Here is a 15,408-nt window from a genome sequence, read left to right as displayed (position 1 = left end):
CTCATCCGACCAGAGAACATTCACTAAAACGTTTTTGGCTTTCTCAGGTAAGTTTTGGCAAACTCCAGTTTGACTGTTGTACCCTCGGACTGCAGGATAGTTTGAACTTGTTTGGATGTTAGTCGAGGTTGTTTATCCACCATCTGCACAATCTTTCGTTGAAATCTCTCGTCAATTTTTCTTTTCCGTCCACATCTGGAGAGGTTAGCTACAGTGCCACGGGCTTTAGACACTGCGCACGGTAGACACATGTCTTTGGAGATGGAGTTGTAGCCTTGAGATTGCCCATGCTTCCTCACAACTTTGGTTCTCAAGTCCTCAGACAGTTCTTTGATCTTCTTTCTTTTCTCCACACTCAATGTAGTACACACGAGAACAGAGGTTGAGTCAACTTTAATCCATTTTAACTGGCTGTAAGTGTGATTTAGTTATTGCCGCCACCTGTTATGTGCCACAGGTAAGTAACGTTCTGTTAATTACACAAATTAGAGAAGCATCACGATTTTTCAAAGTGTGCCAATACTTTTGTCCGGCCCATTTCTGGAGTTTTGTGTAAAATATAGGGGTGTAACGGTACACAAAAATCTCGGTTCGGTACGTACTTCGGTTCTGAAGTCTCGGTTCGGTTCATTTTCAGTACAGTTAGAAAATAAAATAGAAAATATAAATGTGCTCGTAGTTTATTACACACCTTTGTGCTTTCAACAATAGGAACATTAGCCTATACAAAGCTAGAATCCTGCTCAAAAAGTAGCGGTTATTTAAAGATAATCCAACAACAATTTGCCTTTCAGACTTCGCGGATTGGTCAGCTTTCTTTCTGAAAGAAAGTAGAAAAAAAAGTCCTGTGCTAAAGAGAAAAGCCATCCCAATGACAAAGATTTTAACATGTATTTTACAAATGAAATGCCTCAATGAATCTTTTTTTTTTGTTCTCATGAACAGTCTTCAAAAGCTTTATTGGATTTTCTCAAGTTTAAGCGCCACACAGAAATGAATAAATGTCATTGTGTAAGCAGGATCTGTGTATTATTCTTATTATTTAATTACAGGTGTTTTAGCTCATTTCAATTATATAAATGGGCTATTATTTACTTTATAATGTGTTTATATTTTACAAATGTTATGCAGTATTCATTTATGTTGTATAACTTTAGTTCCTATGTGAATATTAGTTCCTACTTGTTTTGTTGTGGTAGGAGGGTTTTGTATTGAACACGGGGCCGTGTTGGTTATTATTATAGCAGAGAAGACAGCAGTAAATCAACAAAGACAAGTCAACTGTGCCCCGATCTACCACTCAAGAGATCTGATGGACTCAAAAAGTGGGTTACGATTGCATATTAGTTTGAAAATCGACCGAATCCACCGTATTTTTACACAAGTGACTTCCGGTTTGCCCGATCCTAGCTACCGGTAGTAGTATTGACGCAGGAGGGTTGCGTCTCGCGTCAAATAATAAACTCTGCCGTTCTTTACGCGTGCGTCGCATTGAGCCGCTTATGGGACGTGTCTAAAGCCTGAGTTATACTCCCGCGTTGCGGTGACGGCGCAGCGACTACGGTGTTATTAGACATTCGATAGTTCTGTGGTGAGGGAACGCGTTGCTCTGTAATTCACCGCCAAGCCACTAGAGGGGTGTGGCGTTATGTTTGTACGGTTTTGGGGCATGCTTGTTGACTTCTGCTAGTCTAGTTTAACGGAGAAAACAAAAACAATGCAAGATGGAACTCTTGAAAGTAAATATTCTGCTCATCAACACTGAATAAATATTGAACATACAAATGTTGAGAGGCAGGCGACGCGGAAGACTGTTTTGAGGCGGTCTGGCTGACTTTTGATGCCGCACAGAGAGTTTTAGACTCGGGTGGAGAGCGCTAGCTGTGGCGGCTAGCTTCAAACTGGCGTCGAGCACTGCGTTCAAGGTCTGCAAAGCCCTCCAGCCCGATCTGTTTGCCGTGTCCTACAACCACCCAGTGGGAAGCCAGGGCAGATTTCTGGCATCTATGGAACTTCCCAAACTGCGTTGGGAGCCTTGATTTTAACGTTATCATAAAAAGCACCGAGGCACTCTCAATCAGTGATGATATATCGTGTGTGAACTGTCTGTTATTGAAAATGAAAGATCAAAACAACTCTTTTCACAGCAAATCTGTGCTTTATTCTTCATATACTTGAAGTGTGACATGTAAATAAGTCACAGACTCACAGCAAACTTATGTACACAATAAATGATGAAGTGCACCAACAAAAAATACGACATAAAGTGATAAAAAGTTGGCAGTTTTTGGCCGACTGGGTCATCTCTTCGTGTGGCCACTAGATTCCGAACACACACGTCTCAGTGGTTCTTCCTTTTTTTTTTTTTTTCTTTCAATCGCCGACCTTGCCATTTGGCAATCACAATAATGTCTTGACGAGACTTGCTAATCGATGATACTCCCGTCGGCTTGGTCCATTTTAGCGTGTAGAAACAATGGTGATGATTTCGCGCTGAACCAGAAACAACAGTCTGAGCGGACCAATCACAGTCCGTTTCTGCCACGTCATACACGTCTACGCGACGCGAAGGTTAGAATATTCGAAAGGAGCGCGTCAGGCCACGACGCAGGGGCGTAACTTGGGTCTTCCTTGATGGCGCAGGCCTGACGCGGAAGTATAACTTGACCTTAACACTCGGCCGCACTGCGACTGGTGTGCATTGGCTGATTGACTTTAACGCCCGCATTTCACTGCGTTCTCGCGGCAGCCACGTTGTCGCGCCGTTGACGTTTCTGGGTTATACTGTCCTACCATGCTGGTCCTCATTATAGTAGAGAAGACGGAGTAAATATAATTTACACAAAGAAACTGTAACCCGATCGACTCACAGCCTCGAAAAGTAAGGGTTATATTACCACGTACCGAACCGGTTCAATACAAATACATGTACCGTTACACCCTTAGTAAAATGATAATGATTTTTGTTCCCAATTGTCGTTTGTGTTTTTTCATTGCGAGCAAAACAAATGAAGATATTACTACCAAAGCATTTGTAATTGCAATCATTTTCTGGGAGAAATTGAGCATTATCTGACAGAATTGCAGGGGTGCCAATATTTTTGGCCAGAACTGTATTTAAACTGGACTGAGAAACACCTTGTCGAGCACTAACCTCAGTCACACTGGCAGCAGCAAACTTGGCAGAGAGCAGTGTTGTTGTTGTGTCGATAGCAGAGATGTGGGAAGTCAGTCCTGCGTCGCTGCTGGTGCGCAACGTGAGCAGAGCTTGAGATGACAGTTTGATGTCCGGCACCATATCTGCAAACAAATCCAGCTCTGGATCGACCTCTTGCTGCTGCTTCTTCTTCACTTTGATGGTGAACTCATCCCCGAGATCTCTAGTGAGCCCCCGGATCTGCGGCCCAACGGGCTTGATGTCCATTGGGGGTTGACTGGCCGTTTGTGTGCTTGAGCTCAGTTTCAAGGCTCTGGAAGATCCCAGTTTTAGTGGCTCAGTGGTTTGTTTTTCAGCAGGCATAGTGAATATGTCAGGAGAGGCCCCAGAGGTGCCTTCAGTGTCCTCAAATTCATCCCAAGGCTCTTCTTCATCTGTTAACATCTGCTGCGTGTCGCAAGCCGGACCCGAGGCCTCGATGAGGATCCGGACCGGCTGGCTCTTCTGGTCCTCGCCCTCATCTGTATCACTCCAGTCGGGCCAGTCTTCCCGTTGGCGTTTCGGGGAGTGCGCGCCCTCATCTGGGCTGGAAGAGTCCATGTCTCTTTGCTGACGGAAGCCATTTAAGGCGAGGGACGTCGGCTTGATGATGCCTGTGACATAAAATCGCCTACCTGTTACTCATTACAAAACCAGTTTGCATTATTAAATAATATTACAATCATAGACTTCACTATGAGTTGACAGGACACGAGGCTGATCCGTAGGGGGCCTATTTTCTCAACCTTAAAATTCTATTTTTTTTTTTAAACCAAAGCCACTAGTGACCTAAAACCAAAACAGGAACCTCCCTTAGGCATATACGAGTCTCCATGAGCAGTGACATGAAAAAAATTCAAAGTCATTCACTACTAAAATCCTGATTTTTTTTTTTTAAACAAGTAAAGCTAAACTTAAAATGGCTATGAAATTCTCAAATTTTACGCTATATGCACAAAAATCACCAAATGCACAGATAACCAGCTATATTTTCAGGCTCAATAGGAATATTTAAGTTTTTGCCCAAAATAGCAACTTTTTTTTTTTTTTTAATTCAGTTCAAGTTTTCAATCACTAATAAATCATTAAATTTTCACATCAAAAACTTAATACTTGAGGAAAGCATGCAGAATCATCTTAATTTTGCTCGACAAAAGCTAAATTTGCCTTTTTCAATATACAATCACAACCTATTTCAGTTGAATTCCTATTGTGTAGAGATACAAAATCCAACATGGCGGCCGTCACAAATCGAAGAGCTTTTTAAGTTGAAAATTCTTGTAAATAAATGCTTAAATTGCGGAATTTCTATAGATATGAATGTAAAACAGTCTAGATCAGGAGTTTCCAAACTTTTTGCAAAGGAGGCCAGATTTGGTGCGGTAAAAATGTGGGGGGGCGACCTTGGATGACGTCCTTTACGTAGAACAGTATATTTAAGCAAATTTTAGCAAGCCATTCTGTGTGTCATATTTTCTTTATTTTTTTTTTTTAATTAATAATTTCAACAATCTCGCAACTAGCCTTTGTGGCGTTCTCTTTTGACTCTCGGGCTCTTGCGGAATACTGCTGCTGTGAAATTAAACTAGCTTCAAGTTGCTTCAGTTTCTCGCTGCGTATCTTCCCTATAATCTTGTCGTACATGTCAGCGTGTCTTGTTTGGTATTATTGCCTGATAGTGAACTTTTTAAAAACAGCTACTGTCTCTGCAAATGAGGCAGACCGAGTTGTTGCATATTTTAGTAAAGAAATAGTCCAATTTCCACCTATCCTTGTCGCGTCGGCCGTCGCAGCCAACTTTTTTTTGTTGTTGATTGGCGCCATTTTAGAAAATTGGAAGTAAAGGGTCACACGGGGTAATGTTGCTTAGAGTGCTGCTGCCTTTTAGTGGGTAAATGAGGAGCAGCATTTAGTGAGGAAGCTACTTCATATGCTGGTAGCAGCACTGCTGACCAATTAACCGTATTGGCCCGGATATAATACGGCCCTGATTATAAGATGATCCCCTCTTTTTCAAGACTCAACTTTGAAAAAAAGACTTTTTCAACACTAAATTAATTTTTATTCAGAAAATAATTACAGTACATCTAAAACAAATGATTATAACAAGATATTTGAGAGAAAAAGCATGTTATTTTGCCTCATTCAAATCTTAATATCTGAACATTTAAATATGTAAACTAAAGTGCAATCTAGAGCTGTCCCGACCAGTCGACGTCATCGATGACGTATATCCGTCGACGAGCACAACATCCCGTCGACGGTTAATGAAAGGTTAAAAAAATATGTGTGTGGAAAGTTCAGAATGTTGGATGCTCTGTATGCAAGCGGGGAAAGCGGCACAAAGCCAAAAAAAGCGCACCAGAGTGTCCAAAACATTGACTTATTTAAAAAAAACAAAGGAGGGTACACTCTTCTGTCCTGTCTCTTCAATGCCAAGCTTGGCTGCACGTCGGCCGTGAATAAACATCAAGCGCCGTCACCCAGTTTGTAATTTTTTTTTTTTTTTTAAACTTTTTGTACACCTGAGGGTGCTGTCGCCTTACTAAATAATGATGTTTCATTGACAATGGGCCTATGAGTGCAATTAGTATTGTTCTTAATGCTAATTGAAAGGTTTATTTCATGTTATGGTTTATTTTATGGTATAGAAAATTATATAAGGTTAAAAGTTCATAAATATATACAGTATATAGAATGATTGCACTCAAGGGAGAGATTGTCAATGATAAGGTAATAATTTAAGGTAACGGCAATTCATTTATATATAAATAAGGTTTCAAAGGAAAAAGGTGAAAAGTTTTTGTTAATTTCTAATTGTGTTGTTTTATTTGTGCGCACCGTAGCTCTTACAGTGTGTTTACATCAAGGATGGAATAAAAGTTGTAAACCATCAGTTTAAGAGACCATCTTTCCAATCGGGATGCTACACTAGTTAATTCTATCAGCATTTGAAGTCATTGTTTATTTGTGATTTGTTATTGTTATTTACGTGTTTATTTGTATTTTAATAAATAATTTAAGTGTTCCAATATATTTTTTGTGAATTGATAAGCGTCAACAAAAATTTCATTGCTAAATTAGTAAAAAAAAATTAAAAAACATTTTTTTTTTAATTATTAGATTAGTCGACTAATCGTAAAAATAGTCGGCTGACTAATCTGGAGAAAATTAGTCGTTTTGGACAGCCCTAGTGCAATCACATTTGTAAATGAATGGCTTCTGGTTTTTGAAATGTAAATAAACCAATCTATTGTGATAAAACAGCAAAATTGCAATAACTGCATTAACCATCAAAGTGAGGTCTAACTGTAACTGTAGTCTTGAAACAAATCTGAATAAGGAAAAACATTGTAATAAAATAATGCAAACTGGTTAAACCTGAAAGTAGCTGAGATCTGTCATGACAGAACATCGTTTCAATGATATCTGGCGCCATCTAGCGTAGTAAATGGGTATAATGTCTAGATCGCGAATATAAGACAACCCCCACTTTTTCAGTCTTATTTCAATGGAAAAAACACCGTCTTATATTCGGGCCAATATGGTGTGCGGGCCAGACGTAATTGATTTTATGACAGAGGCCTGGGGGCCAGATGAAATTTGACCGTGGGCCGCATTTGGCCCCCGGGCCGGACTTTGGACATGTCTGGTCTAGATTATTGGTGAAAAGCAAAAAAAAAAAAAAAAACGGGCAGTTATCGTTCATTTTATGTAAATATTTCAAGCAAAAGTTACTGTATTGTGTAATCCAACATGGCGGCTGTCACAAAACAAAGAGCTTTTTCAGTTGAAAATTCTTGTAAATAAATGCTTACATCGTGGAATTTCTATAGATATGAACACAAAACAGTCTAGATTTTTGGTTCAAAGCAAGAAACGGGCAGTTATCGTTCATTTTCCGTAAATATTTCAAGCAAAAGTTACGATATTGTGTAATCCAACATAGCGACCATCACAAAAAAGAGCGTTTTAAGTTGAAAATTCTGGTAAATAAATGCTTAAATTGCGAATTTCTATAGATATGAACGTAAAACAGTCTAGATACCTTGTTAAAAGCAAAAAACAGGCAGTTATAGTTCATTTTATGTAAATATTTCAAACCAAAGTTATACTAATTTTATCCATTTATTTTTTTCACGTTTCAAAGAGCATGGGGCTATTTGATATAATAATTACCTTGAATCCTCAACCAAATCACTCTTGAGACCCTCCTGCCTGCTTGTATGCAGTAAAACATTCGCCCTATTTCCACTTAAATCCGACGTTAGAACGCAGCGTGTTTGAGTTTATCACAGTGAACGCCGACTCAACGTTCTGCCTGGGTCGGCCCCCTACGGGAAGGTGTGGCACAATTTCTGTGGGAGCTGTCTTGTTTATTGATGGTGGAGTCTATGTTACTATGAAAATACGTCAACAAAAATATCTGACAATATGTAATTTATCAAACCTGATGTTGGTTCCAGTGGGTAGTTCCGTGAAATTTCCCTTCTCCCTGAAAATCGGTCCGTGTTGCTATGAACGAGTTCTTCAGGCGGTCTGGGGAACAAATTCAAAACCTTGGAAGGCTGCTCCATCTGAGGGTAAGAGCCTTCAATAATGTGGACGGGTGATGCTGCGACCAGAAAATATGAATCTTCAGACCCCTAATAAACAATCAAAATGATTGCTCTTTGGCTGTGTTGACTCACTTTCTGGCGTGGCCTCAGCAGACTTCGTAAACTTGGGAGTGGTACGTTTGAAGACCTTGGTTCTTTCTCCTCCGACCACCACCTGAGCCCCGAGCAACGGCACCAACACGGCCAGGCTCTGCAGCGTCATAGCGACCAGAGTATCGTTGGTATCTCTCATTCCGAGCAAAACCTGCACACACATAAACAAAACAATTTATTCATTTCTCCACTCGTATACAGTGGGACGAATAAGTATTTAGTCAACCACTAATTGTGCAAGTTCTCCCACTTGAAAATATTAGAGAGGCCTGTAATTGTCAACATGGGTAAACCTCAACCATGAGAGACAGAATGTGGGAAAAAAAACAGAAAATCACATTGTTTGATTTTTAAATAATTTATTTGCAAATCATGGTGGAAAATAAGTATTTGGTCAGTACCAAAAGTTCATCTCAATACTTTGTTATGTACCCTTTGTTGGCAATAACGGAGGCTAAACGTTTTCTGTAACTCTTCACAAGCTGTTCACACACTGTTGCTGGTATTTTGGCTCATTCCTCCATGCAGATCTCCTCTAGAGCAGTGATGTTTTGGGGCTGTCGTTGGGGAACACGGACTTTCAAATCCCTCCACAGATTTTCTATGGGGTTGAGATCTGGAGACTGGCTAGGCCACTCCAGCACCTTGAAATGCTTCTTACGACGCCACTCCTTTGTTGCCCTGGCTGTGTGTTTGGGATCATTTTCATTCTGAAAGACCCAGCCACGTCTCATCTTCAATGCCTTTGCTGATGGAAGGAGATTTTCACTCAAAATCTCTCGATACATAGCCCCATTCATTCTTTCCTTTACACCACAGGTGTCAAACCGATTCCAGAAAGGGCCTAGTGGGTGCTGGATTTTGTTCCAACCGATAACGCGCAGAGAGTTTAACCAATGAACTTCCTGCTGAAACAAGCAGCACCTGACAAAGTTTAAATGATTACACATGTAAAAGATCTAATTAGGGAAAAGGTGTCCTCTTCATTGGTTGGAAAGCAAACCTGCACCCACTAGGCCCTTTCTGGAATCGGTTTGACACCTGTGCTTTACACAGTCCAGTCGTCCTGGTCCCTTTGCAGAAAAACAGCCCCAAAGCATGATGTTTCCACCCCCATGCTTTACAGTGGGTATGGTGTTCTTCGGATGCAATTCAGTATTCTTTCTCCTCTAAACACAAGAACCTGTGTTTCTACCAAAAAGTTCTATTTTGGTTTAATCTGACCATAACACATTCTCCCAGTCCTCTTCTGGATCATCCAAATGCTCTCTAGCGAACCGCAGACGGGCCTGGACGTGTACTGGCTTCAGCAGGGGGACACGTCTAGCAGTGCAGGATTTGAGTCCCTGGCGGCGCATTGTGTTACTGATAGTAGCCTTTGTTACCGTGGTCCCAGCTCTCTGTAGGTCATTCTCTAGGTCGCCCCCTGTGGTTCTGGGATTTTTGCTCACCGTTCTTGTTATCATTTTGATGCCACGGGGTGAGATCTTGCATGGAGCCCCAGATCGAGGGAGATTATCAGTGGTCTTGTATGGATTCCATGTTCTAATAATTGTTATTATTATTATTATATTATTGTTAATTGTAATAATAATTGTTTCGTCTCCCATGCTTCCTCTTTCATCCTGTTCATGTCTGGTGACTGGGCTGGCCAGTCACCACCAAACTTCACTGTTTTCTGAGTGAATCTCGTATCCATGCAGGCTCCAGTAGGTCTCCTGCAATATTTGCGGCGACTGTGGTTTAATTCAATGGAAGATTCATCTGAAAAATCCACCTTTACCACAAAACAGTCAAGTTTGGTGGTGGCAAAATCATGGTCTGGGGTTACATCCAGTACGGGGGCGTGCGAGAGATCTGCAGGGCGGAAGGCAACATAAATAGTCTGAAATATCAACAAATTCCTAACCATTAAAAAGGGACAAATTCTGCAGCAGGAGCTGGAGCTCCATCGCATACTTCAATCTCTACCTCAAAGTTCCTCAAGGCAAAAAAGATGAAGATCCTCCAGGACTGACCAGCCTAATCACCAAACATGAACATCATTGAGCATGAGCATGGAAGATGAAACCCAAGAATGTTGATGAACTCTGGGAGGCATGCAAGACTGCTTTCTTTGGTGTTCCTGATGACTTCATCAATAAATTGTATGAATCCTTGCCGAACCTTCAATCCTTTAAGCCCATGGAAGTCATACAAAATATTAAATTTGGATCTCACAGCACCACTACTTAATTCGCTTATGTTATGTAACATATTTCTGTATTTGAAGAACATTTTTTTGTTCAATTTTCACACTACTTTCTGTAGGCGACAAAACGTTTGTCCTGCAAAAATTGGCCTTTATGTCTTCATTAAATGATAAATCTTTTTTCAGTGAAAAAAAAATATATTTTTGTACATTCAACATCATTTGGGAGGGTCTTGTCTTTCATATGAGCCATTTCTGAAACCAATTGAATAATTAAAAGTCAACTTATTAGTAGGGTTGTTCCGATCATGTTTTTTTGCTCCCGATCCGATCCCGATCGTTTTAGTTTGAGTATCTGCCGATCCTGATATTTCCCGATCCGATTGCTTTTTTTTTTGCTCCCGATTCAATTCCAATCATTCCCGATAATTTTTCCAGATCATATACATTTTGGCAATGCATTAAGAAAAAAATGAATAAAACTCGGACGAATATATACATTCAACATACAGTACATAAGTACTGCATTTGTTTATTATGACAATAAATCCTCAAGATGGCATTTACATTTATAATATTCTTCCTGTGAGAGGGATCTACGAATACAAAGACTTGTCATTCTTAAAGGATAAATGTGACTTTGTATATTGTGACTAAATATTGCCATCTAGTGTATTCGTTGAGCTTTCAGTAAATGATACTGTAGCCATTTAACTGTTGTGCCCAAATGTATGATGGGAAGTGCACCCATGACTGTGCGTAGTGGTACCAATTGATATATCTTCTCTGCGTTGGGAAATAACATAGGGTGTTCAATCAATCAAAGCTCAATTACTATCTTTCTTCCCCACATTGCTTCCCACGATATTTCTAACCGTAGGGAGAGGGATTGTAAGGTTTTAGCCAATTAAAAAAACGTGTCAAAGGCTGCCAAAATTCACTCTACTCATTTTACGCTGCCTTTTAGCTCTATATATAGGTAAAACGGCTCCATTACTGATTGAACGCGACAAAGTGTGAGTTGGTCGTGCAGCGCATGCGTAATTTTTTTTTTAAATTACCGCCGTCAACGGGATAAATTTGATAACCCTACCACCAAAGACTTGTCATTCTTAAAGGATAAATGTGACTTTGTAAATTGTGACTAAATATTGCCATCTAGTGTATTTGTTGAGCTTTCAGTAAATGATACTGTAGCCATTTAACTGTTCTGCCCAAATGCATTATGGGAAGTGCAACCATGACTCTGCGTAGTAGTACCAATTGATATATCTTCTCTGCGTTGGGAAAGAATATAGGGTGTTAAGAAAATGATCAACCACTACCTTTCTTCCCCGCATAGCCTCCCACGTTATTTTCAATTTCTAAGAGAGGATTTGTAAGGATGAAAAATAGCTCCAAAGGCTGTCAAAATTCTCTCTACTCATTATACACTTCCTTTTAGCGCTATTTATAGGTAAAACAGCGTCTTTATAGATTAAACGCGACAATGCGTAAGTGGTCGTGCAGCGCATGCGTTAATTATTTAACGTTATTAATTAAAAAAAATTAATAACCGCCGTCAACGCAATAAATTTGATAGCCCTACTTTAAACCAAAACTACACTGGATGAGTTTAAGACATTTTGTCTGGAACGTTAAATACAATTAGAAAACGATTAAAAAAAATATATATATATATGTGTATATATATATATATATATATATATATATATATATATATATATATATATATATATATATATATATATATTACAGCTGGGAATCTTTGGGCACCTAACGATTCGATTACGATTCAGAGGCTCCGATTCGATTATAAAACGATTATTGATGCACCCTCCTCCTTTTTTTATTTTTTTTTTTAAATGGTTTCGTACATTAGTTCCAAAATTGTTCATAAATACTCTCAGGCTAAACCAAACTACTATTTCAGTATCAAGTTAACATATAGCAGTAAAAAAATATACAAAAATAACAGTAAATAAAAAAACTCCAGTCCCCATTCTTTATCAGCAGCTTTAAACTACATTCAATTAATTTAATGTTGTGAATCAACCGTTAAAGTTGTTAAAATTGCTCCCGTTATTCCATAATTTCCCTTTTGTCTACTAGTGTTGTATCGGTCGCGAACGATTCGGTCTTTTTGAACGAATTGTTTGGGTGAACGAGACCGAACTAATCATCATCTGCACTGATTCGTTCTATGAAGTTAGGGCTTGTTCGCTGCGTGGGAGGGCGTTGAGCAAGCGGCAGCATCTTCTGACATCACACACGACCAATCAGACGCCAGCCTCATCGCGGGCAGGGGAGGGAGCGGAAACAGAATCAGGGCGTCTGTCACTCACTTCCACGTGTAGCCAATAAGCAGCCAGCGTGCACGCAAGGGGGCAAGACTGAGTTATGTCACTTCCCGTTCAGTGACTCGGTCCTCCGGTTCCTGACCTAGCTTGCTGCTAACTTGACTTTCCAGTAATGCGGTGAACGAGTCAAAAAATGGAAGGAAATGACTTTGTCACATATTTGTTAATGTGGAGCCTATCAAATGCTGCTCAAACAGACAAAACACCACACAAATCTAGCGAGCATGGTTTAGTGTACTACTTTTTTCAACAGACTCGGGACTACCTATGACTGACAACATACTATCAAATTTACAGTAGTTAAAACACGGGTAGCTAAAAATAAATTAAAAAAAAAACACGGGTAGCTACGAGGCAAGCAAAAGTGAGCTGCGGTCGCGTGACGGCACTCACGGCTGTGAAGGGGGCAGAGAACTGTCACTATATGGAGGCTTCATGGCAGCGATATTTACCTCATATGCGCACAGAAAAAATATTTAGTATTATCACCATAATACTGATTTGCAGTGAAACTGTATATACATGTCAATTTTTCCCGACCGTTTTTATTTATTTATTTTTCGTGTCAGAGCGTGTCGGGTGTTGATTTGACAAATTATGTCCATCCGTCCATCATGTGCTACTCAAAAACAACGCACGCGGACACGGGAGATGTCGCAATATGTCTACATTTTTCTTAACAGACTAATGAGAGTAGAAAGGCAACATCGTAAAGAGCAAACAATTATTTCTCGTCAGCATTTGACAATCTGAGATGAGGGGGCGACAGGGGAGCTGACCGGATTATTTTATTTGTTAATACCAGTGCAAAAATTCAATACGATCATCTTAATACTGATTTGCAATTAAACTGTCGAATATCAAAATGTAGTATTGTTTTTATTTCAGAGCAGCACATTTGACAACTAGCTATTTACACTTCAGTTTTAACAATAGTGACCTAAAATAATAGTGATGAGCATAAAAACAAAAATACAACAGAGCGAGAGGTAAATATGATGTGTTGGTCGTTCCATATTTAGAAATTAAACTTTCGATTTATTTTTATTTTCGTGACAGCAAGCATGCTGCGTTGGCTGGTAGCGGCAGCATTGTATATGTGATCAAGAACATGCTAAGAAAGTCCGTGCGCCCCCGACCCCAACCCCCCCCCCCCAAAAGGAAAATGTTTAACCGTGTCCTAAATCGAAATGCAAGCATGAGCCATGACTTTGAGCCCATAGAACTAGGACAGACGACGCGGAAGTTCTCCCTCGCTTTTGCAGCAGCAGGAGGGAGACGAGGCTGTCTGTGAAAGCAGAATGATACCGCCTGTCACTCATTTGTGAAACTACGACGAGCGGTGCCTGTGTGCAAGAGAGGGAGGGACCAAGCAATGTCACTTCCCGTTCAGTGATACTGCGAAGCGGTCTTTGGTGATTCGTTCGGCAACGTCACTTCCCGTTCAGTAACCGAACGATTCGTTTGGGCGGGGAGGGAGATGAGGGGGGCGAACGATTTGTTTGAACGAATCTTTTTACTGAACGAACCGGAATGGATTTGTTTACTCAAGTGAACGACAGATCCAGTCACTATTGTCTACTTTTGACATGTGAAGGTTTTAAAACTATTTTAAAGATAGACTCAAGTCAATATTTTACCGATTTAGGAGTATTTTAGATAAAAAGTTAATTAGGTTTGCTTGGAAGGTTCGCTACAACAGCCTTGCAGGGAAGTGTACTGCATTAAGGTGGCGGCCGTTACTAACGCTTGCATCTAGCTTTTTGTAGATGTGCTGCTAACACTACCGAATCTATATTGCATCTAGTCCTATAGAAATGATATCTACCGTAACATTATGTGGATGTACTTTGTAGCAGCTTTTCGGCAGCAGTCAGGTATGTTGTTGTGTTTTTTTTATCTCGTGGCATGAGTTGAGCTAGAGCCGTGAGTTGAGCATTGGCGTTACCCGAGGGGCCGGGTAATGAGAAGCATGATGTTTAGCTACTCTCGCTCCGTTCCTCATTGTCCCAAAGACTGCGCGGCGCGCTGCGTGTGTTGTACTTCCGCTTTACTTGGCATATTTCAATAATCGGAATTTGGATGTTTGTGAATCGTTCTCGAATCTTCCACGGCCGAATCGCGAATAATCTAAGAATCGGAAATTTTGCACACCTCTAATATATATATTAAAAAAAGGCATGTCCGATATTTTTTTGCCGATTCCGATACTTTGAAAATGACGTGATCGGACCGATCAATTGTTTCTACAAAATGGATAAGCGACAAGACTTTTTTCAGGGACTGTAGTATAATAATAATTGATGATATACTATAAACAGAAGTCACCGTGTACCTGAGGTAGAATCTGAATCTTCAGCTCCTCGTGGGAGAAGAACTGAGCGTAGATGTGGATGTGCGCCAACAACACCATCCGCACGTGTTCCTCATTGACTTTGAATAGCTTGAGAAGTTGCGGGATGACATGCTTGCGGTAAAGGGATACAGACAGCAGGCATTCTTCACCACTACTGCTACGATCTACACAAGAAGAAAAACTTTTGCTAACTGCATTTTCGGTGGCATAACACCCGTATTTTGTCTAACCCTTCTTTGGCTTTAAGAGATGCGGCAAGAAACTTTTGACAGCCGTGGGCTCGGCAAACACCAAGGAGTTGAGGAGTTTAGGGACGAGACGTGCAGCCGTCAGTTCTTCAGGGAGGCTCTGGACTCTGTCGAGAAGAAACCTGCATGCAAAAAAAGGGTTGATCCATATCAAAATGGTTTTCAGATCTTTATAACTTCTCAGTGAAGTAAGGTGGATTAGCGGCTAGCATGTATGCGTCATAGTTTGGAGGTTCTCCATCTTTCACCATTCAAACACTCACTTAAAGAACTCATTTTTTTCTTCTTCTGTCTTCAGCGTTAAGCCGGTCAGAAAGTTAGTCACTTCCAGAAAGTCGTTCCTGT

At 40.3% G+C, this 15,408-nt stretch overlaps 1 protein-coding gene across 4 annotated transcripts in view; it reads right to left on the bottom strand.

Moving 5' to 3' along the window:
• The window catches only part of scyl3 (SCY1-like, kinase-like 3), a 324,580-nt gene that overhangs the window by 6,071 nt on the left and 303,101 nt on the right, over positions 1–15,408 (bottom strand). For all 4 annotated transcript variants that reach the window (XM_057841174.1, XM_057841175.1, XM_057841176.1 and 1 more), the window contains 6 exons: positions 15,327–15,404; positions 15,046–15,185; positions 14,795–14,979; positions 7,888–8,059; positions 7,647–7,811; positions 3,155–3,810 (listed from right to left, as the gene is read on the bottom strand). In XM_057841174.1, the coding sequence (XP_057697157.1) occupies positions 3,155–3,810; positions 7,647–7,811; positions 7,888–8,059; positions 14,795–14,979; positions 15,046–15,185; positions 15,327–15,404 (1,396 nt within the window). The remainder of the gene's footprint in view (positions 1–3,154; positions 3,811–7,646; positions 7,812–7,887; positions 8,060–14,794; positions 14,980–15,045; positions 15,186–15,326; positions 15,405–15,408) is intronic.

This window comes from Corythoichthys intestinalis, chromosome 7, assembly GCF_030265065.1.
Source record: "Corythoichthys intestinalis isolate RoL2023-P3 chromosome 7, ASM3026506v1, whole genome shotgun sequence".
Classification (NCBI taxonomy): Eukaryota; Metazoa; Chordata; class Actinopteri; order Syngnathiformes; family Syngnathidae; genus Corythoichthys; species Corythoichthys intestinalis.
This window is presented reverse-complemented; position numbering and strand designations above follow the sequence as displayed.